This window comes from Diabrotica virgifera, chromosome 7 (genome assembly GCF_917563875.1).
Source record: "Diabrotica virgifera virgifera chromosome 7, PGI_DIABVI_V3a".
Lineage (NCBI taxonomy): Eukaryota > Metazoa > Arthropoda > Insecta > Coleoptera > Chrysomelidae > Diabrotica > Diabrotica virgifera.
Window position 1 is genome coordinate 173,844,063 of NC_065449.1, and position 25,268 is coordinate 173,869,330.

Genomic DNA, 25,268 nt, shown 5'->3' on the forward strand with positions numbered 1-25,268 from the left:
GTAGGATTACAAAAATCGGTGCAATGCAAAATACACATATAGATGGCTTAGTGTGAAAACCTCGTATCTCATTAAATTACAATTTTTTACAGGAGAAGCAAAAAACTGATTTTCTGCATAATATAACCTAAAAACAAAAATTACGTTACGTATGTTTAATTCGAGCACATTGAGACAAATATCTGATATTGGCACAGAGCTAAAACTGTTAAATGTTGCTATTAAATTGTAAATACAAATATTAACTATGAAAAGCACGTAAATATCCTTGCAATATATAGAGCCTTTGCTCAAGTAACTATGATAACCTCGTATATCTTAATACACGTGTTTTTCATCTCAAATGAGGTTGTGTTTATTATTATTTACAAGGTTTGCATGTTTCATAGCTTATTGCACACCTGCAAATACTAGGTTGATACAATACAAATCTTTTGATTTAAGGTTCATAAAATGTTCCTTTATGCCGGACTACCTTTTGTTGTTCACAAAAAACATTTCTGCAAGTCGAATCTCTCAAACAAACACTCCAAATTAAGCACCAAATTCTTGGTTATAAATATATGTGGTATTCACACTAAATCAAAAGAGCAATAATTGATATACGTGGTTTCTTTTTTCGGCTGTAGAAAATATTCTAGTGTATTTGGAATTTTTCTAACAGTTGTAAATCGTGAGATACAAGGTTTTCAAAGTAAAACCACCAAAATGTCATTTTCGAAAAAAAATGAGATAAGAGGTTTTCACACTAAACCATCGATATACTACATAATATATATATATATATATATATATATATATATATATATATATATATATATATATATATATATATATAAAACTAATAAAATACATTATTTACTCTAAAATCCGCTTTTTTATAGACTGGAAAAGCTTATAAAATCAAAAACTCTAACAGGGACAATCACCAATAATTGACAATGACCAAAGCAAATTAAGAAAAATTACGTGAGAGAAAAATACTTCGGAATATCTTCGGTCCTCAATTCAATATGACCGCACTCTAGGTAAAGAGTAAGGATGATTATAAACATAAAGGATTTTATAATGAACTGTGTTGTTAAAGGAGATGAAATCTCAACAACTAAGGCGAACATATAATATATATACTGCATAATTTGGAGTGATTTGTTCATGTATAATAAGAATTTGTATAAATTAAAGAATACAGAAGTCGTCATTTTTTAATTTATCTGTACCAATAATGTTTAAATAAAAAATTATATTTTATAATTATTATTATCAAATGAATTTTCCTATCTCCGAGTCCAGTAAATCAGCGCTGTTGATAATAACAGAAATTGTTATAATTATAACAATAAATAATAAATTTCCGCACAAAAGATAACAAAACCCTGTAAATCTGGTGACAGTGGGTGTTAAAAAATTGATTAGAATGGTAAATTCTGATCTTCTTTTCCTGTGTAATCAAAATTATAAATAGCCAAATAATATGATTTTTGTTTAGTAAATCACAATGATTTCATCTATTGTAGTTCTTCTCATACTCGTTTACTCGAGTGAATATGTTGTGTCAGAAAAAGTAAGTTGTTTCTTTTATTAATCTATTTTTTAAATTCCTTTTTGTTATTAATGCTCTTCAAATGGCTTAATAGATTCTATCATTCTACAGGTATTATATTATTACTGTTTTGTTATATTTTTGAAATAACTGTTACTCTAATAGCATATTTTCTTGGAAACATATTACTATCTATGTCATCCTCATTTTAATACTTGTAGATTGTATAATTTACTTACTTACTTATCCTTGGATATACACAGCATATTCTGTTGGCCGTGAACCACAGCCCAATCCCAATCGTCCTTTTTTCTTGTCATATAATCTTCTTTAGTGAGGTCTCTTTCTTCCATTGATGTTTTTATTTGATTTTTAGTTTTCTTTTTTCGATTTCATCATTAGTGTCTCTTTCATATTCATCAGTTCTCTAACTCGTTCATTACTTACATTACTTTTTCTATTAGTGCTCATTTTGTTAGTTTTTTGTTTAATTTCATACTTAATTCTCTTCTGGTATTCTCATCTTTAAGTTTAGCATAGTATATTGTTGGATCTGGTTTGCGTATCCTCATATTAGTGATTTTCATTTTTATTTCTGCCAAGAGAAGGATATGGTCTGATGGGTTTTAGCTATTGATGATCCAAATCTTTTGTTAATCATTATGTAATCGATATGGTTTCGAACTATACTCTCGGGGCGGTTCACTGAGGATTTACATGCGTATAAGCGTCTAGGTGGTAGCTTGAACCAGGTATTAGATATTTTTATATCTTCCTCTTGGCAAAATTGATATAGTCGTTCGCCTCAGTCATTTCTCTCTTCCCGGCTGTACGGGCCTACTAAATTGTCGTCTCTACCTCTCCCTATCTTGGCATTAAAGTCTCCCATTATGAGGTTTACTTCATGTCTTTTAACGTTACTAAGCAGTTGTTTAAGTTCTGCGTAGATCATTTCTATATCTTCTTCTGTTGAGTCCGATGTTGGGGCAAAAACCTGAATTATGTTGATATTGACTGCACTGTCTTTCAGTTTGAGTAAGGCTATACGGTCTGAGAGTGAGAAGAACTATATTACCGATGCAGATAATTTGCTCGTGATTATTATACCTACTCCCTTTCTGTGGTTTTTATCCTGGTGTCCAGAATAGTACTGCCCCTTCGACAGCACACCTTCCTACATCTGACCACCATATTTCTGCTGTCCCAAGACATCTATCTTCAATCTCTTTACTTCTTGGATTACGTTAATCAGCTTCCCAGCTTCATACAAACTTTGCACGTTCCATGTTCCGATCTTTATTTTATTTCGTAAGTTCAATTAGGTTAGGCCAACGATTCTAAACTTGTGGGGCGCGCCCCCCTAGGGGGGCGCGCTTTTAGTAATGGGGGGGCGTGAGCATATTAAAAAATACACCAACATCATTAACTAAATTACTAAAATCAAAATAAAACAATTTCTGACAAAATAAAATATAAAATACACATGAACACTGAATAGGAGTTATGTATAATCAAAAAGAGCACTTAATACTAAAAAGTAAGATTTTACTGTTTTTTGTCAAAATTATTAAACGAGGGGGGCGCGGTGAAAATAATTATGGAAGATTGGGTCGCAAATGGTAAAAGGTTGAGAAACGCTGGGTTAGGCTTTTATCATTTAACTGTGTTCCCCCGGAGATCCGATTGGGGAACTGTTTATAGCTCCGGAAAATTTATAATTAAATGACGTCATTGTGATTCTCTTGGGATAATAAATAATGAAGGTGGTATCCCGTTGCCTTCCTTCATGCCATTTCTTGGCTTGAGTTTGGGCCGCCCACTCTGGATGCAGACGTTACAGTTTCACTATATCTAGTTACCCTCACTTAGTTTATCCTGCAGACCAATGCAGTTGCCCGGGGTGTGGCACGTGGAGCCGTAAGTGAAAGTAAGGTGTCTTGCGAGGACCAGTTATCAAGAACCATCTCCTGTCTATGACACTCGATGTGGTCGTTCCGATAAAAGGTACTACCTCTGCAACACAACCCCTCTTTCCAGTCAATACAACCCTACATCCCCTTTTTCCCCCAAATTCTCTTAACCAGTCTCTGAATATCTTCAATATTTTTGGCTAAAACTACAGTGACATCCGCATATCTAATGTTGTTAATGGGAACTCCGTTCACCTTTACTCCAGCTGTTTCACACTCAAGGGCTTTTTAGGATCTCTTTCGAATAGGCATTAAAGAGAACAGGCGACATTACTCATCCCTGCCTCACCCCACGTCTAATTTCAATTTCCTCTGAGAGCTGTTCGTTAACACGTACTTTTGCTCGGTGCTTATTAGTATATAGTGTTCGTAAGAGTAAATATGTTAAATTTATTAGGAGTATAGTAACTTTTATATAGTTTTATTAAAGCAATTATATTTCTCACTTCCTCATTTGTCATCTATTCCACAAATGCCATCTATTTTATTTTCTTTGTAGTTTTATATATATTAAAAATTCACTCCAATTTTTTCTAGTTATCTGTTGCTGCCCCTGCCGATGTCAAATTCACAAAACTATTGGACGTTAAGTTTGAAAGTAGAACCAGTTCTTTGAGGAATGATTTTGGAAGGTTTCTCTATCCTCAAACTGAAGATATCGATTTAGGTAAAGTTTGTGTTTGCTGTTGGAAAGAACATAAATTTGCGTTTTTTTCATTAAAAATTTATAAAATTTTATTGCTACTCGTCTTATCTAATGCAAAATATTCTTAGATTGTGCACACCTGAAGCAGTAAAATTTTACAATAGAGATATTATTACCACTCAGCTAATGCGCTACAATAGTCTTCAAAATAATTATTTAAACTATTTAAGCTTTTTTGGTAATGACTGATGACTTTTTTTGATAATGGCTGGATTAATTTGGCCAATTTTTACTAATGTATGAATTGTTTTTCACAAAAACAGTAATGAAATTGTTTTAGGAACGAAAGAAGAATATTGGCAAGTTCCTTTAAAGTTGTCGTTTGGGATAGATAGGCAAAATAGCATTCAAGAATACGAAAAGACCATTTTAAATGTGTTTGACCAATGTAAATATTTGGTAGGTAGAAGTCAAATACCGTTATGTCGTTTGAATCCAGTTGAGAAAAATTCAGAAAATAATCATCCAAGGAGTTGCAGAGAAATTCTAGAAGCTGGTGAGCCACCATTTTTTCATATTCATATTTTTCATATTTAATTCATATTTAATTGATTTATTAGGTACAGCAAATACTAGTCTAAGAGCTAGTGAACTCTCCAAGTAACCGTCTTCCTGTAAGGCTAGAAATTTGTATAGTGATAATTCATAGCACACCAAGGCTAAAAACCATGACCTGGCAGGCATTAGCCCTGCACGTGTATCTACCAGGTAAATGAAAAAGTGCGTAGTTTAGGGGCAAAATAAACTTTCTCCTGTAATGTTTAAATTTAAGTATGTGTTTCAGTAAGTCATTTAGAAGAAATGTGTACAATGACAGGCGATTCTGAAAAGCATAACACCCTGGCAGGCGAGGGGAAAAATTAGGGTTTTTCCTAAAATTATTTTTTTTGCATCGAACAAAGTTTTTATATGTTTTTTAAATCGTTCCAAACAGAAAAGGTCTTTAGAGACTTTTTTCTTAGGATAATAGTTTTGGACATATATGTATAAGCGATTAAAAATTTAAAAATTGCGAAATCGGCCATTTTTAACCCTGAATCGGACATTAAACTGAAAATTTCAATGTTGCCAAGGTAGGTAGATATTCTCTAAACATCGATTGATGAAATCCCGAACAGTTTCTTGCAATGCAATATCGAAAACCCCTTTGTTTTTTATTTGCTAATCAAGCGGACGCGACACTGTAGTATATTCATAAATTCATTATCTCGAGAATGGGCAAATTTGAACAGAAATCCTTAGGCAGGTCGATTTTTTTTTGAAATTAGGAATTTTTGGCATCTATATAATAGTAATGACGTCATCCATCAGGGCGTGATGACGTAATCGATTATTTTTGAATGGAAGTAGAGGTTGTGTGAGAACTCATTTGAAATGTTGTTTAATTCTCTATTCAGTTTTATAAATATTAACATAATTATTTCTACAGGGTGTACAATTTTTTTTTTATTAAATTAATTTACACAAAAGAAGAAACTTTTTTGCACAACTTTTGTAAATATTTATGTTAACGTTTATATTACTGAGTAGAGAATTATGTATAACCTTTCAAATTTTCCCATTCTCGAGATAATGAATTTATGCAAAGTCAAACGTCCTTACTTATATTACAGTGTCGCGCCCGCTTATTAGCAATTAAAAAGAAAGGGCTTTTCGATTTTGTATTGCAAAAAACTCTTCGGGATTTCATCAATAGATGTTTAAAGAATATCTACCTACCTTAGCAACATTGAAATTTTCAGTTAAATTCCCGATTCAGGGATAAAAATGGCCGATTTCGCAATTTTTTAATTTTTATTCGCTTATATGTCAAAAACTATTAACCCTTAACTACAGACATCCCAATATTATCACGTAACTACAGACTCCCGGTATTTTTTACCGGTCACTATAAAATAGAGTCAAAATATAAAGTTAATAATAAAAAACAAAAACGTTTTGCATTATGTGTTTTTATGGAGTCTCTAGATATGGGAAAAATGGTAAAATGAGTGATTTTAATAATATAATACAAGATTTTTGAAGAATAATCTATTAAACCAGAATTTTGGTAACATTTTTGGTCTATTGAAACAAACGGCCATAAATGCTATGGACAAAAATTTAAACTTTTTTTTAACAAACAAACGTAACAAAGAATCACAAAGGAAATATAAAACAGCATCCACGAAAATTTTTACATCCATGAAAAAAAATCTGCAAGGGGTAAAATTGTAATAAAATTAAACGGCAATTCCATTTTTGCAAAGTGGCCTCAAAATTTTTATCTTCAAATTTAACCTTCATTGAAGGTCCAGGATGTCTTCCACAGTCCATTTCTTTACTTTTTCCCCAAAAACACAAAAAAATAATGTAAACATTTCAGATTTACAAATATAGTACGCATATAAAAATACTCCCTTAACACAGACATCCGGTAATTTTTACCGGTTAAGATTTTTGATGTGTACCAGAAAAGAAAATATTGACAATACACAATACACGCTTTGACTAGCATTGTTATACAAACTGCCCGAGAGGTACAGAGACACATGAACTTGTAAGTTGTGAGGTTACCACGAAATCCACATTTTGGGAACGCCCGCCGGTAAAAAATACCGGATGTCTGTAGTTAAGGGTTAACCTAAGAAAAAAGTCACTAAAGAATTTTCTGTTTGGAATGATTCATAAAACCTAAAAAAAACTTTGTTCGATGGAAAATAAATAATTTTAGGAAAACACCCTAATCTTTCCCGTCGCCTGGCAACGTCTTATGCTGTTCAGAATCGCCTGTCATTGTACACATTTCTTCTAAATGTCTTACTCAAACATGGCATACTGTAGTTTAAACTTTACGGGAGAAAATTTATTTTACCCCCGAAACTATGCACTTTTCGATTCACTTGGTAGATACACGTGCAGGGCTGATGCCTGCCAGGTCATGGTTTTTAGCCTTGGTGTGCTATGAATTATCACTATACAAATTTGTAGCCTTACAGGAAGACCGTTACTCGGAATGTTCACTAGCTCTTAGACTATAATTTCAGCTGTGTCTCTCTCGACATTGTTATTTGCTTTATTTAATTTGCAGAACTGAATATTTTATATTTATGACCAGTTTCACCAACGAGAAATAGTAGTTTATTGTATGAATAAAGTTATTGCACCAATAAACTGACATTTCTCCATTTTACCGTTGATTGAAATATTACACTGGTATTACATTGAAATTATTGAAATATTATTGAAATATTACACCAGTGTAATATTTCAATCAACGATTTTACTAAGGTCAAGTAAGACTTATTTTATTTATTTATCAAATAAATATTTACTCTTCGAATAAACTGGCAAGTTTATCTAGGTGAAACTATTTATAAGAAAGCAGATTCATCAGTTTAACTACACATTGTCAAAATTATAATGAAACAAAATAAAAATAATACGTACGTCTAATAAATTTTATTCGACAAATAAATATTCATTAGTTTATTTGTTTTTGGTGAAACCAGATATTAGTAGAATTAATGAGGATTCCTATAAATATTAATATTTAGGAAACAATAAATCTGGTGTATACCAAATTAAACCACGTACCAGTAGCAAACAATTCGCTGTACTGTGTGATATGGAAACTAAGGGTGGTGGCTGGACTCATATTCAAAAGAGATTTGACGGATCACAGGACTTTTATCTACCTTGGAGAGATTACAAATTCGGCTTTGGTGACCTAGTGGGTGAATTTTGGATTGGACTTGAAAATATTTATCACATGACAGGTAAGGCTTAATATAAGATCACCTGCACATGAAAGTTATCAACTATGTTACTATATGCTGGTAACTAGACTATTATAAAACTTGGTCTACTTTACACATGAATACAATGTAGGTAAAAATGAGTAACGCACACAACTACAAAAAAAACTGATACGAATATTACGTGGCGCAATACTTGTTAAGGTACCAAGGGTATTATAAGGATAATAACGCTTGAGGTCAATGGTGTATTTACCGAGGGCCTTCGGCCCGAGGGTAATACGTTGACCGAAAGCGTTATTATTATAATACCCATGGTGCCTACAACGTTTAATGTCCGACTAAATTTTTCTTTATATGCGAAAAATTTGAATGAATTTTGAATTAATTAGTTTTCAAATAAGTACATTTACCAGTAACAGTAGTAACGTAATTGTGATAACCATAGTTTTACTTAGGTTGATATTTGTCAACTTGACTATATCTAAGTCGTTATTTAAATCTTATGAATAAGTGCGTTATTATTTTGAAAAATAACCCCCTAGGGCGTTATATCGTATTTAACAGACTTCGAAATAATGTTATTATTTGTCAAATAATACAGGGTGATTGATTAGTGGGGTAAATAAAGCTCAATAGATCTGCTATAGTAATAGATAGCAATAAAAGTTAATAACAAAAATTGTAGCAGCTTCACATTACATAATTAGTTAGAATGCTACAGGGTGTTCCATAACACAGTGGCAGACCAAACCATGTTTTTTTTTAAGTGGAACACCCTATATTCTATTTTATATTCGAAATCCTGGTAACTTCTCCATCACAAAAATATAAAAGTTTGTTATGTTTTACAGGGTATTTACAAAGTTATATCCAGTTTTATATGAAAATCGTAACAAGTTCAACTTCCTGTATTAATAAAAATAAGCAAAATAGCAATGGTTGTTTAATGCCATATTTTTTATTTTTTGTTAAAATTTTCAAAAATTATTGACATTGCTAATTTTCTCTATATCAAATACAGGGTGAGTCAACACGCTAGTACATTATTTTCTCAGTAATTTTAAATGGAACACACTGTATTTTATATCACTATTGAAAAGTACCATTACCGTACCTTTATTTTTTTATAACATTCCCTATATCCAAATTTATCAGTTTTCGAGATATTTTCATTTTTCTGAGGAAATTTTAAGTATCTAAATTTATCAAAATTTTAAGTAAGCCATGACTGAATTGGCAATTGACGATTACTGATTATTAATCCGGTAATCAATATAACAATGTAGCAAATAAAGAAAAAAAATAATTTATTAGTAATACATTTTACAAAAAAAACACAACCACAACATGCAACATTTTTGAAACAATTAAAGACCACGTTTGTGTGTAAATGTAACAAAGAAAGAAAGAAAAATAATTTATTCGTAATAAATTTAAACAACACACACAAATACAAAATACAACATTTTGTGAAGACAATTAAACACTACTTTTGTATGTAAATGTAACAATGTAACAAATAAAGAACAAAAATAATTTATCAGTAACACATTTTGTAAAAAAACATGTTTGAAAAAATTTAAAGCAACTTTTAATAAAATATTTTTAATATTTAATTACATAAGGTGTTCAAAATTACCTCCTAACACATTTATGCACGCTTAAAAATAATCATTGAGTGAGCTACTTACACTACGAAGAATTTGTAAATTAATACATCGAAATACACTTTATATTCTATTTTTCATCTCATCCCTTTTGGTTGGTGGTATTATATAATCTTCATTATTAAGGTAACCCCAAAAAATCAGTCCAGTTTATTAAAATCTGGTGATCTGGGTGGCCACGCTACTGGTCCATTGAAAAATGAAAATATCTCGAAAACTAATAAATTTAGACAGAGCGCATGTTATCTAAAAATTAAAGTAAGAATGGTACTTTTCAATGGTGATATAAAATACAGGGTGTTCGATTTAAAATTACTGAGAAAATAATGTACTTGCGTTTTGACTCAATGCACAAAAAAATATGGCATCAATAAACCATTGCTGTTGTGCGTATTCTTATTTATACAGGTAGTCGAACTTGTTACGATTTTCATATAAAATTGGTTATAACTTTGTAAATACCCTGTATAACATAACAAACCTTTATATTTTTGTGATGGAGAAGTTAACAGGATTTCGAATATAAAATAAAATATAGGGTGTTCCATTTAAAAAAACAAAATTTGGTCTGCCACTGTGTTATCGAACACCCTGTAACACGCAAATTAATTTTGTAATGTGAAGCTCAAATTTGGCTACAATTTTTGTTATTAACTCTTATTACTATCTGTTACTATAGCGGATCTATTGAGCTTTACCTCACTAATCAATTACCCTGTATACCAGTTGAATAATAACAATATTTTCATCTATTTAAAAAAATGGAAATTTCACTACTTTAAGAAGGAACATTTGACTCATTGGAATTATCAAGGAAAATAAAATAATAGTTTTATTTTGAAAAAATTTCCATAATACCTGATAAAGAAGTACAACGCGCCACAAAAAATACCTTTAATAAAGTTTGCGGTTTTAGGAACTTTTGTGGCGCGTTTTACTGAAATTTAGCAAATATTATTGAAAAATCTTTTAAAACAAAACTAAAATTATATTTTTTATTAAAATGAAAATACATTTTCGCACCACGTAATATCCATATTAACTCTTTTGTAGGTAGGATAGTGTGTGCGCCACTCACTTTTACCGCGTTCAGCGGTTTTGTATTCTTGTATCAGGAGTTTTCAAAGTTTTTTTTTATAAATTATATGTATGAACTGGAATGTGATGTTTGTCTATTAGACGTTAAGCACTCTAAACTACTACACTAAACATGTGATGGGACAAACCGAGTTCACATCCTAGCAATCCCAATATTTTTTAAATTTTTTTGTGTACACTAGATATTTTTAAATTCGGAATAGATGAAAAAAATATACTGGGATGCCTAGTAAATGAGCTCGGATTGCCGATCACAAGTTGCAGTCACAAACAGTAGCGATCAACCGGTAGCAACAAACGCGTTCCAAGATTGCGGCTCTAATTTTGAATATTTTATCGAGATATTTGGCACACATATTCGTAATATAATAAAGAATGGCGGTACAGAGCCCAATTTTGGAAATATGTTAGTATGTGGAAATTACTCTATAAATAAATAAAATATTGAGAAAAGGAGCCTGTACCGCCATTAAGAAAGACAAAAAAATACAATTTCTTCAAATAAACTTTTTTATCCTGTGCCTAGATTTTGTGTCACATTGGAACTACTGAAAATCGATTTTTTTTATAACAAGAAATCGAACGTCACTGACTTGGCAACATTTCGCGCCTATGTGTATAAAAATTATTAGGTTTGTTCTAGCATCAGTTTCAAACGGTTTGAAACCATCAGCGAATAGTGGACCAGCAGCGCGAGTAGAGGGGATAGCACTGGTGACTGTATTATGTTCTCTCACTGACCAACTGTTTGCTGACTGTTTTTGACTAGTTTGACTGTTTGCTAGAACAAACCTATTGTTTTTGATAGTATAAACGTCACTGTCAGTGTCGAATTACCGACGCACTGTTGCTTCACTTTTGAAAGTTCGCAGAACTTTCGCAATCTTGGACCTCGTTTGTTGCTACCCGTTGATCGCTACTGTGTGCTCTTAAGTGTATTATAATTTTGGAGCTCGATAACTTGTAGACTAATATTAGTTTTGTACTTTAAACTATAATTTCCATAAATAATCACGCATTTGAAAGGTATTGATAAGTAGTATCTAATCTTAACCAAAGATAAAATATTATATCTGAAGGAATTGCGTAATTTCTTGAGTTTTAAAAACCGTTATTCCTCATATGATATGGATTTGATCACGTTTATGACGCCTATAAACTTAAAAATTTCAATTTTCCAGATATAAGATATATACGTTTATGACTCGTCTGGTATACTCCTGCAAACGCTCAGTTATTGGCGTAATTCGTAGGTTGAAATTTTGAGTAATTGTCGAAAAAACAAAATTTCCAAAGTTCAATTTTTCAGTTTTTCGGCTACACTGGGCCGTGTTTATATCTGATCCTGACCACTTGGCACCGTTTGAAATCTGAACTCAAGTGATACCGATTTGGTGTATTTGCTGTTTTCCCGTCTCTTTTTGAACCTGAGATACATTTACTAAAATGATATGCCCTATTTTACCTACCCAGTCATAGTATAGCTAAAAGCTAAACCTAAGTCAAAAGTCAAAAACTACACCGGTTCTAAATTGGTCTGATTCCCTCTCTAAACATCAGATCGGTGCAACATTTCCGCAAGCATCTAAACATACCCACGAATATTTTCCCCTTTTTAAATAGAAATTGGATCAAATTTCTGAGCTCGGTAACTTTTGAACGGTATAACCCATTTTCAACATTAGACATGCGTTGGAAAGGTAAAGATGAATGCTACTAGAATCCGCAGAGATCGGAATTAAATTTTGGGAAAATTTTTGGAACGAGACCGAAAAACAGACTCCAAATGAAGAGGACTGTAAAATCCACACCCTCGCACCAAAATGCATGGGCGAATATTTTCGTAAATTTTAAGATGGAATTTGGCCCATTTCTCAACTCAGTTAGATTTAGAAAATCGAAAACTTCGCGTATTATATAGTGTCGCATGTAGGGGCAGTTAAAACTCCAGGAGTTGACGTACACGCTGGGCACCAGCTTCGCCTACACGATGTTTCTGTTAAGCGATCTCAAAAACCCTTGTGTATGATAATTGAACTTATTTCCATGATTATGTCTCGAGTTGTAAATTATTATTTTTTAAACGCTTTGATATCGTCGACCTAATGTGAAAAGTGCATAAGTCCAAAATACCTGATTTTTCAGAAGAGACAAAAAACTACCTGTGCATAACTCCACTTGTACAAAACCAAATATAATGTGAAAATTACACAAGTCCATTTTAGTAATCAATTTGTTTAATTGTCAAACAATATGTTGTGTCAAGTTAACCTGTACCCTGTAGGTCTTCTTCTTCACGTGTCATCTCCGGGACGGAGGTTCGCAAACATCATGGCTATTTTGATCTTAGATGCTGCTGCTCTAAACAGTTCGGTTGATGTGCATCCGTACCATTCCCTCAAGTTACGCAACCACGAAATTCGTCTCCTTCCTACACTTCTCTTGCCCTGGATTTTCCCCTGTATAATCAACTAAAGCATGTTGTATCTCTCATTACGCATAACATGCCCCAGGTACTGCAGCTTTCGTGTCTTGATGTTTTCCAATATTTCCAGTCTTTTGTTGACTCTTCTCATGACTTCGTTGTTTTTTGTATGCTCGGTCCATGATATCTTCAGGATTCTTCTATACACCCACAGTTCAAATGCTTCCAACTTTTTAGTAGTCGATGCGTTAAGAGTCCATGCTTCTATTCCGTAAAGCAGAGTCGAGAAAATGTAACACCTTGCCAGCCTAATTCTCAAGTCTAATTTCAGTTCTCTTGCACAAAGTACCTTTCTCATTTTATTGAAGTTTGTTCTTGCTTTCTCTATTCGAACTTTGATTTCTTTGGAGTAATCGTTTGTGTGATTAATTATTGTGCCAATTTAGTTATAGTTTTCTACTTGTTCTAAAGTTTTACCCTTAATTGTCAGGCTTTCATCATTATTTTGGGTTTTTGGTATCCTCATAAATTTAGTTTTCTTGATGTTTATTGATAATCCATATTCTTCTCCATACTCAACTATCTTGTTCATTAGTTTTTGGAGGTCTTTAAGGTTGTCTGCTATTATGATAGTATCGTCCGCATATCTAATGTTGTTAATTGGCGTTCCATTTACCTTTAGTCCTGCTGTTTCTCCCTCTAGAGCTCTTTTCATAATTTCTTCAGAGTATGCATTGAATAGTGGTGACAATACTCACCCCTGTCGCACTCCTCTTTTAATTTCGAACTCTTCTGATGTGTGTTCGTTAATGCGTATGTGTGCTTGCTGTTTATAATATAGATTTGTTATAATTCGAAGGTCATTGTATTGTATTTGTTTTGCTTTGAGGACGTCCATTAGTTGTTTGTGGCGTACTATATCGAAAGCCTTGTTGTAATCTATGAAACAGACGTACATATCCTATCCTGGTTCACGTCCAAGCATCTCTGGATTAGTACGTTGAAGGCAAAGAGAGCTTCACGGGTACCTACGCCTCTACGGAATCCAAATTGCGTTTCTTCAATATCCATATCAAGTGTTTGGTAAATGCGTTTATGAATGATCTTTAAAAACATTTTAAGTGTGTGAGACATCAAGCTTATGGTACGGTGGTCGGTGCATTCTGTAGCATCTTTCTTTTTTGGGTGACAAATAAATACATAAAATCCTTTATAAAAGGTATATTTGTTAAAATCCCTATACAGGGCTACATCAAAGACAGAACTAGTTTTCAATCGGTTGACCGATCATCATCAGTGCAATCTTAGAATCTACATGCAAGCCACCAAAGTAAAAATAACAGGGTAAAAACCCTTTACAATTGATACGTCATCGGAACATATGACTAAGATGTGAATTATAACATGGATGATTAAGATATCCAATGTTTTTCGCCCGAGGTACCAATGAGCTCTATCTGACAAGTTCACATCATGACTGTATGGAAGCAAGCCTTGCTTCCATACAGTCATGATGTGAACTTGTCAGATAGAGCTCATTGGTACCTCGGGCGAAAAACATTGGATATCTTAATCATCCATGTTATAATTCACATCTTAGTCATATTTTCCGATGACGGATCAATTGTAAAGGGTTTTTACCCTGTTATTTTTACTTTGGTGGCTTGCATGTAGATTCTAAGATTGCACTGATGATGATCGGTCAACCGATTGAAAACTAGTTCTGTCTTTGATGTAGCCCTGTATAGGGATTTTAACAAATATACCTTTTATAAAGGATTTTATGTTTTTGTAATGGTATACAGCCAACTACAGGAAATTTTCCTCGTGGATTTGACAAATAAATGTTGAGGTCAACCATTCATTGGGTATGTTACCCGACTGATAAATTTCATTAAATAGCTTTACGAGGACATCTATGTACTCATTTTCTATTATTTTAAGAATATCAATAGGCAGTTGATCTGGCCCCGGGCTTTTTCCGTTACTGGTGTTGTTTAGTACATACAATATTTCTTCCTTTGTAATTTCTACACTTGTTTTCCTGTTTTCGAAAGATATGTCTTGTAGGTTTCCTCTTTCGTCGTCGAAAAGCTCTTCCATATATTTTTCCATCGTTTTAGCTTTTCGTCAGTCGTTAGAATAGTGTTTCCATTTTTGTCTAAAAGAGTTGTGTTGTAGTTTCTTTTTTGCAGCCCTGCCATTTCTTTAACCTTTCTATTCAGGTTGAATAGATCGTATTTGTTCTGAAGATCTTCTATCTCTTTACATTTTTCCTCATAGTAAGTTTGTTTTGTCTCTCCTATCTTTTTTCTGATTTCATTGTTAATTATTTTGTAATTGTGATTGTCTTTGTTCTTGGCTTGTCTTCGTTGGTCCATCATGCCAAGTATTTCGTTGGTCATCCAGCTGTCTCTCTTTCTTATCGGTTCTTTGAATATCTCTTTGCATGGAACAAGTAGGCAGTTTTTTAGTGTTTCCCATTGATGGTTTACCTCGTAGTTGTTAGTATCTAATTTATCCAAGTTTTCGTATATATTCTGTTGAAGTTTGTTTTGTATATCAACTTCTTTCAGTTTGCTAACATCTATATTTGGAGTTCTTTGGGGTTTTCTAATACGTTTAAGCTTAAACGTGACATTAGCGATTAGTGGGTTATGGTCTGATGTGACATCTGCTCCTGGATATGTTTTAACGGATTTGATGGTATTACGATATCTCCCTTTAATCAGTATATTATCGATTTGGTTTCTTACCACTTTTCGGTTTATCTGCTGGTGAGCGCCATGTATATAACCGTCTCAAAGGTAATTTAAAGAACGTGTTTGTGATTATTAGATTTTGTTCTTGGCAGAATTGTATTAGACGATCACCTCTATCGTTACGTTCTTCTAGTCCTTGATCTCCCATTATTGTTCCAGCACTTCCCTTGCCGATTTTTGCATTAAAATCGCCCATAACTACCGTGATTTCCCTGCTCTTTGTCATTTTCAGTGCATCTTCAATTTGTTGGTAGAATGTTTCTACTGCATCTTCTGTTGCATCCGTCGTTGGTGCATATACTTGAATCAAATTTAGTGTCGTGTGTGATGTCCTTATTTGTAGTAGCATCACTCTTTCTGAGATTGGGACAAAACCCTCTATTGACTTGTTGACTTCTGTATCGACAATAATTGCTACTCCACGTCTATGTTGGTTGTCAGTGTTTCCCGAATAATATAAGGTACCGGTTTTAGTCGAAATGCATCCTGAGTTAGGTCACCATGTTTCGCTTACTCCTAGTATATTTATTTTCAGTCTTCTCATTTCTTGGAGGATGTTATGCATTTTACCCGGCTGATACATGCTTTTGAATACCCTGTAGGTATTCACCCGTTAACAGTGAAAAGACTTATTATTGTATAAACATGCAGACAACCAGAGCAGACTTGTGGAGCTTGTGCAGGTTTCATTTGGTTTTCAACATTAATGGACTTATGCAGATTTCATCTTCAAAATTTTAGCAAAATCTAGTCAACTAAATTACAAGAAAACAGTGCAGTATATAGCTTTTGGATAATGCTAACAGTTACCATCAAAAGTCTAAAATTAAATATTTTGGACTTATGAATTTTTCATATAACGCCGACAAGATACACTTTGGAAAATACATTTTCCGCCTACAGCAATGTAATTTTCATCTGTCACTCATGCCAATTATTGGTCAACTTTTTTTCTGAAACTCTCCCGAATTGAATGCAAAACGTTTCATAACGATCCGTCTTACCTTAAAAAGTTGAGGTGTAACTAATGCTTTATTTATTCCCCTAGTATGAACGTTTGTAATTTAATTTAATGTAAATTTGTAGCATTCGATAGAAACGAACTTCTTATTGAAGTAACAGACACGGACAAAAATATTAGTTATGCACAATATTCTACGTTTTCAATTGGCTGCGAAAAAGATGGCTACCCGCTCAAGGAACTTACTGGATACTCAGGAAATGCAGGGGACGGCTTAAAATACCATATCAATGCAAAGTTTTCAACGCTGGATGTGGATCAAGATACAAATGGCGGACATTGTGCACAAGAATATGGTAAATGTATTTTTGTTTTTCTTAAATAGAAATGTTGGAATATATTGGTAATTTTGTGAGTTGTGAAAAAGTTTATGTTATGTATTTAAGTTTGGTTACCAAATGAATTTTGAAATCTAAGAAAATTGAAAAAAATAGGTGAAAATGATATTCAATATTTAAAAAAGCATAAAAAATCGTGTATTTTTTCTGGTTGGTATTGGTTATCGTGGCAAACATTTCTCTATGTTCAGGTGTACGCATGGGTTCTTCAAAGTCTAGTTCTTCAAAGATCTTGCTTAGTTTGTTTTATTATACAGCTAGGATAGTTTTTTCTGTCAATCAACTGAGGAATGTGGTACTTGTTCTAACATGGCCGATAACACAAATAGTTGGTTCTTTTTGTATATAAATGAGTTGTTTTTCTATATTTATTTGACTCAGAAATTTTCTGTTTGGTCTTTATGCAGTCCAACGTCCAACCAATTTTTTAATTTCTATAATACACCCACGTTCTAAATATGTCTTACGAAGCCATACTCTTTATCATTAATATCCACGTTTCAAATCCATAGAGAAATTTTATAAATTTCAGTCTGCGTTTTATATCGTCCATGTGAATTTGATGTCGAATTCGATATTCGATAATCCTATACAAATTATATTTACAACAGATTCACAAATTTTAATAATCAGTTTGATAGTTTTGTGTAAAGTTTGAGTCCACTTGTTTTAAAGGAAACATCTGCTACTCTTGTGTTGTTTTCGTTATTGCTAAGTTATAATGTTTTTAACAAAAATATTCAGAAATTAATGACTCATTCATTTTTACCATCGTCATTCTCTTCACCTTTAGGTATATGCGGGGTCGACACATTTAATTATTACATTTCTCCATAAGATTCTATCTTGAGTCACACCAAGATCAACCCCCTTTAACGATGTGTCCTACTTAAGCTTCTCTTGCATGATCTTGTTCTCCTATGTCATCCAAAAACCGGCAGATAAGCAATTTTTCATGTTGAGTACTAGTCTTTAAATTGTTGTACATCTTCTTTGTTTTTGTCAGCAGGTACTAATATACTGTTTCTCGATTCATGTAGCTTTTATTCTTCTTGCATAATTCTATTAAATGAACCTGTTACCTTACTTGCTTCTGTCTACCTTAATGCTGCCCACATATTCCCAGGAATATCAACTGGTCTTCCAGATAAACCGTTCTTTATTTTAGAAACTACGTAAAACAACACGTGAAAACGCGTTTGTTATTTTGGTGACCATGTCTCCGTTAACTCATCTGGTTTTCTGTCAAATTTTTTTATTTAATAAACGGTTAAATTGCTTTTCCATCTATTTTTCACATACTTTTTGTAAAATAGTATTTGATGACTTATATCTCGGACTCCGATTAAAAATCTGATTAAAATTATTACTTTCTTTGTCCTATACTTGGCTATTTTATATACTTTTGTTTTCACCTTCCCTGGTATCAAGTTATTTGTATAAATCGTATACGCTTCGACTTTAGTTCTTTCTCCTGCTATTTTCACTTCACTTGCTTTTGATGACTGTAAAATTGGTAGATCTGTGCCCGACCTCTTTTATTGCCTCTGTTTATACAGGGTGTTTCATTAATAATCCATATAGTAACTGGAGAAACATTAGCACAAAATACGAAGATTTTAACACTTAAATAGAATATGGTTCCTAACTGAGTTACAGGGTGTTTTATTTAAAAATTTAAAAATTATTTTTGCTCAGCATTTTAAACCTATTCGACGTATCCTTTTCATACTTGGCAGAAAGTATAGGTACTGTACAAACTACTAAATTATGTTAAACAGACGTTTCTGTCTATTACCAGAGGCGTACGACGGGGAAAAGTGAATGGTTAACCCTTTCCAAATTCTACGCCACTGGCGGACTTGCTATTTTAGTTCAATTTTTGTATTCTCCAATACTTTATATGAAAATAATATACCCCTCATTCGTAACGATAAAGTCATTAGTTTTCGAGATCTTTGAAGTTAAAATGAAACGACACGGTTATTTTGATTAATGTATTGTGTCGCTTAATTTTTAATTTCAAATATCTCGAAAACTAATTATTTTATCGTTACGAATGAAGAGCATATATTATTTACATAAAAAGTATTGAAAAATCAAAAAATTACACTAAAATAGCAATTTCGTCAGTGGCGTAGAATTTGGGAAGGGTTAACCAGCCCCTATCCCCTGTCGTATGCCTCTGGTAGTAGCTAGAAACGTTTATATATCTTAATTTAGTATGGTGTACAGTACCTACACTTTCTGTCAAGTATTATAAGGATACGCCAATATAAGGATAACCACATTTTATTTAAGTGTTTTAGGTTAAATCTTCGTATTTTGTGCTCAGGTTTCTTCAATTACTATATGGACAATGTATTATTATTAATGAAACACCCTGTATAATTTCTCTTTTTTCTTTTATTTTTTTTTTTAACTAAATTTGACCGCCACCGGCCTTTTTGTCTCAAACTTCTTTCCAGACGTTTTTCCACGTATTTAAATGGCAGTACTGATACTGGTCTCTTTCCACCAGATGACATTAGGACTTCATTCCAGATTTCAAAACATTTTTTCCACTATTCTTGCCCTGAATAAACCATCTTTCTCATTTTTTTAACACACACAATACTGTATGTTTTGACCAGCACAAGCAACTTGTTGGCTTACTGTCTAACTATAACTGTTATCATGCAATCCATACTTCACGTTTGTGTTCTTTTCTTGTCATGCAATAATCTAGATGTGAGGGATTTTGTCCACTCTGTACGTAGTATGTTAAGTTTCTCTCGTTTAAAGTAATATACAGTGGGAAAATTAAATATTACCCATGAAAGATCACACCAATCATTCATTTTGTATTTGCTGTCTTTTTCTATAAATAACAAACGTTCGAATCAGACCGAAGAAATAATAGGTCTGGATCCAGCGTATGAAAAAAAAGTTGATTAATAGCAAGCTGAAAATTTGTTAATAGCTTAACCCATTCATGCCCAGCGTTGCGTTTTCGCAACAGTTGACATAGCCCACTATGGCGTCATCTTTTGGAAAATGACATGACTTATTCGGGCGGTCAAGGTTCAGATTTATTTCACAACAGTTTCCTATGTATGTTTTAGTGGGAATTGGTCGCAAAGTTTAGGTTTCTATTAACAGATGGTGTATTGAAAGTGGTAGGTTAACTTTGACTTCTGTAAACACATGTTTTTAGTTAGTAGTAAGTCGTTTGTGTATAAATTAACTGGATAAAAATTTGGGTTTTGATAGCAACGTACTGTTAAATCATTGAAGAGGATATATCTATCAGGTAAGTGCTATTATTTTATCTGTGTTAGTTGGTACAACTGCCCAATTATCAGTGTTGCGTTTTCGCGACACTGGGCACAAGGCATATTATTAGTACAAAAAATCATTTTTGTTCTAGAAGGTGGAAATAAGATGTCAAATCAACTTGGCTCGACCAGTTTCGGTCGTACTAGTAATAATAGTCGTCCTAAAAAAATTTATACGAATCAAGAGCACATAAAATTATGTCCATGCTGGAAGAATCGAATCTTATGGAGTCGGCTTCCAGTGCAGATGTTTTCCTAGCACCTCCTGACCCCACTGAATTGACTGATGAAAACAGTGGAAATGAATACTGTGGAGGAACATTCAATAACCTAAACAAAAATATGTTGGATGCGGAATCAGAAGCTGTAATTCATCAAGAAGAAGAAAGAAGGATCGATGAAGAAAATATAAATCTATATGAAAAAGAGGCCGATCTTCAAAGAGTGACGCAAGTTCAGGAAGAAAAAGATACGGAAGAGATTGAGATGGAAATAGAAATAGAGACGCAAAATGAAGAAAATCAAGACATTCAAGTGGCATCTATTCGTGCAAAAAGTGTAACTCTCCTACCACGGAAATGGATTCAGGGAGATTTACCAGATGAAAATTCCCTTTATTTGGACATTGAAAATAAAAAAAAAACTGAATGGAACACATACGTTCCTTCATTTTATTCACGACCACTCACTCCTTTACAGATCTTTGATTTTTTTTTCAATGAAGAGCTTTTAACAAATATTGTAAAGGAGACAGTTCGTTATGCTCTTCAAAAAGGTACTACTTTAGAATTTGGAGTAGACGAGTTAAAAGCCTTTATAGGGATTTTACTAGTTAGTGGGTACAGCACGAATCCAAGAAGACGCATGTACTGGGAAGAATCTGATGACGTTAAAAATATACTGATTTCAAGTAATATGCGTCGTAACCGATTTGAAACCATTATAAGATTCCTCCATTTTAACGATAACCTAAACATAGATCGTTCAGACAAAACATACAAAATTTCTCCGTATCTTGAAAGCCTCCGCAAATCATTTACAGAATACACTGTATGTGAAACCGAATCTAGCGTGGACGAGGCCATGATACCATACTATGGGCGTCATGGTACGAAACAACACATAAAGGCAAGCCCATACGCTTTGGATATAAATCGTGGTGTTGGAATCAGAAATCTGGTTACCTCATAGATTTCAATATTTATCAAGGATCCAAGGGAAAACCCAATGAATACAAAAAAGAATTTGGCCTTGGAAGTGGAATAATATTGCAGTTTGCTAACTTATTCCTAAAATACAATGCGATAGGGTTATGCCTCATTGCTTATATGCTGATAATTATTTTACCTCTATGAAACTAATTGACTTTTTAACATCGAAGGGAATAGGTTACGTAGGAACCATACAATCAAATAGAACAGGAAAGTGTCCATTCAGTGAAACGTTCAAAAAATCTATACCTGGAATTTACGAAAATTGGTACGACGAGAAAAATAAGGTGCTTTTATGTAGGTGGAATGACAACAGCATAGTTACTTTGGCATCGAATTACCATAAAACGACGCCAGTTTATCAAGCGAACAGATACTCCTTTGCCCAAAGCAAAAAAATCAAAGTAACACAACCACATCTTATTCGGGCTTATAACGAAAATATGGGAGGAACTGATCGGATGGATCAAAATGTTGCCTATTACAGAACAAAAATATAAGATCCAAGAAATGGTATTGGCCTTTATTTATCTGGGGTCTTGATGTCTCCATACAGAATGCTTTGTTAATTTACCGTAGAATGAGACAAATTATCCCTGAACAACCCGAAATGGATTTGCTGCAGTTTCGTCGAAATATAGCCAAAACCTTGTTGACGATGTTCGGAACTCCTCCAAGAAGACCTGGTCCATCTCAATCTTCCATAAACAACATTACACAAGTTGTTCGATTCGACAACATCGGCCATCTTATTTCTACCCAAGAAAAAGGAACCCGATGCGTCTGTTGTCACTCAACAACCAATAAAAAATGTACTAAATGTAAGACTGCATTACATGAAAAATGTTTTATTAAATTTCATAGCAATACGCAATAATTTTTTTATATTATTTTCATGTCAGTTTATTTAAAACGCTTTTATATGATTTAATAAAATATTCCAAACAACGTATTATTAAAAAAAAATTTTACATCCTAACTGCCCAGTGTTGCGTTTTCGCAACAGCCAATTGTCAGGAAAGAAGAAGTTTTTCATTTTTTAAACATATATTTTTGTTAATTTTGTGACTTTTAGAACATAAATTTTTCAAAAATTAAAAAAAAAATAAGCATAAATAGTTCTGGGCATTAATGGGTTAAGGGTGTCTAGTCGGACAAACTTTGATATATGCGAACACTGGAACAGGAGAAGTTTTAATTGTGGAACAGGTTAAAAATTTGGAACGGTCAGACCACGAAAACGGCACATGTATTTCAGCCTCCATTCAGCTCCTAATTAGTCCAGAGAAACAAGATTTTTCTCGTGACACATCCCCCTTCAGGCCGAAACCAAATTTTTTGAGTAGTATAGACATCTATATTAATAATCTTTATGTTTCCTGTAGCCGATTTTTTTTTTGTTTTGATTCTGGCCTTGGTTCAGAACCTTTAGCCACGTAACTACATATAAAATTATTATTCGTTCATAAGTATAAAATTGCCCAGTAGCCGATTTTGATGATATACATAGTTATAAACAAATGAAGATCAAACAACGGTAAATTTTCGCTTTTTTCCTCTGTAACCAAAAAGTTAAGCATTTTAAACAAATTTGACAGTAAGAAACTTATATATCGTCTAAAAATTTTATAATATGGCGTTCGCTGAACATGTCTATCCCTATTGGTTGTTTAGAAAATTGCAAAATAAATCATAAATTTTGAGTTTTTATAAATATTCATAACTTATGTAAATATTAACTTAGAATCTTCTTATTACACGAATTGCTGAGACTTCTGGTGCTTAAATTATATTTTAAATTTCAAAGTAATTGGTCAAATAGTTTAAAAGTTATTTAATTTGTTTATCCCAAATGAATTTTATTTGCAACGCTATAAGTCAGAAAATTATGAGGTTACAGTAAAACTTCTGACAGTTTATAGAAGAAGAACATTTATACTATTGACTTAATTAAAAAAATGGCAAAAAGTAATTTTAAACAGTGTAAAACTATTTTGCAAAAATACGTCGATTTTTTGCTTACTTATAAACAATTAGAATAACTTTTTAACCGTTACCCGTAAAAAAATTATTTTTTAATATTTGGAAAAACTGAATTTTTATACACATTTAGAAAGAAAAACAATTGTCCTAGGACAATTGGGGACGAAGTTAGCCCCCCCTTTTTGTAATTCACATGTTTTTGTAAAATAATTTTGCAGTATTTAGAATTATTTTTTGTCATTTTTTTTAATTAAATTAATAGTATTCCGATGGGTGAGTTGCCGGAATTTAATTGAAATAAATGTAATAAAACGACCAAGAAATAATGTGTACAAACGAACGGTTATTTATTGTTGGAACGAAAATGTGTTTAGGTCTCTCGGAGAGAGTCCAGCCGGTGCGTGTTTACCGTTCGCATGCTGAGTAGTGACTAAAAAAAACAACCACAAACGATGATAATGTTTGTGTTCCTTTCCCCTTGACCTGACCAGATGAGCAAATAAATCACTAAGTCTGGCGTCTACTTTTACAGTTTTAAGAAAAACAATTTTCTCTAATGCATAGGGAGCTGTTGACACACTGTCTGATAAAATACTTAATTAATGAGGGTGCAGTTTGTTGCCCGCATAGACGAACAACAGATGTCACAGGGTAAGGCCATGTCTTTCTTAACCTTCGTATTTGAATATGCAGTTCGAATGACTAACGTTGTTTTTTTTTGAGAAAAAATATTAAAATTAAAATTAGCAAAAATAGTAATTAAAGCGTATCGCTATAATAGTATAAATTAAATTAATAGTATAAATCTTCTTCTTTCATAAACTATCCAAAATATTAGTGTAACTTCATCACTTTCTGACTTATAGCGTTGCAAAAAAATTAATTTGACATAAATAAAATAAATACCTTTTAAACTATTTGACCAATTGCTTTGAAATATAGGGTTTCATTTAAGCACCAGAATTCCCAGCATTCCGTGTAATAAGAACGTTTTTAGTTAATTTTTACATAAGTTATGAATATTTATAAAAACTCAAAATTTATGATTTATTTTATAATTTTCTAAGCAACCAATAAGGATAGACAAATTCAGCGAACGCCATATTGAAGTTTTTTATACGGTTTATGAGTTTCTCACTCTCAAATTTGTTTAAATTACTTAACTTTTTGGTTATAGACGAAAGCGAAAATTTACCGTTTTTTGATCTTCATTTGTTTATAACTATGTATATCATCAAAATCGGCTGCAGGAAACATATGTATAGGTTATTAATATAGATGTCCATATTACTCAAAAAATTTGGTTTCGGCCTGGAGGGGGTTGTGTCACCAAAATGATATTTTTTTTTCCTCATTTCTCTGAACTAAATATCCCATCTTAAATTGGCCCACATGTGCATTGAAATCTCCTAATATTATCACTTTCTCTATGATCTACATGTACGGGGGGGGGGGAGGATCAGTTTTCTGAAGGGGGATAAAATCTA

The 25,268-nt window shown here is 32.8% G+C and overlaps 1 protein-coding gene across 8 annotated transcripts in view; it reads left to right on the top strand.

Annotated features, from left to right (window-relative positions):
• The first annotated feature begins 1,390 nt into the window (after window positions 1-1,390).
• LOC114335140 (microfibril-associated glycoprotein 4-like) overlaps window positions 1,391-25,268 on the top strand; it is a 139,416-nt gene continuing 115,538 nt past the window's right edge. Inside the window, exons 1-5 of one of the 8 annotated variants that reach the window (XM_028285310.2) lie at window positions 1,398-1,564; window positions 4,051-4,180; window positions 4,500-4,715; window positions 7,756-7,977; window positions 16,998-17,228. In XM_028285310.2, coding sequence (XP_028141111.1) covers window positions 1,499-1,564; window positions 4,051-4,180; window positions 4,500-4,715; window positions 7,756-7,977; window positions 16,998-17,228 — 865 coding nt within the window. In that variant the 5' untranslated portion in view covers window positions 1,398-1,498. Of the gene's footprint in view, window positions 1,565-4,050; window positions 4,181-4,499; window positions 4,716-7,755; window positions 7,978-16,997; window positions 17,229-25,268 lie in introns of all 8 variants that reach the window. The other 7 variants (XM_050655947.1, XM_050655946.1, XM_050655949.1 and 4 more) reach the window with 7 other exon arrangements.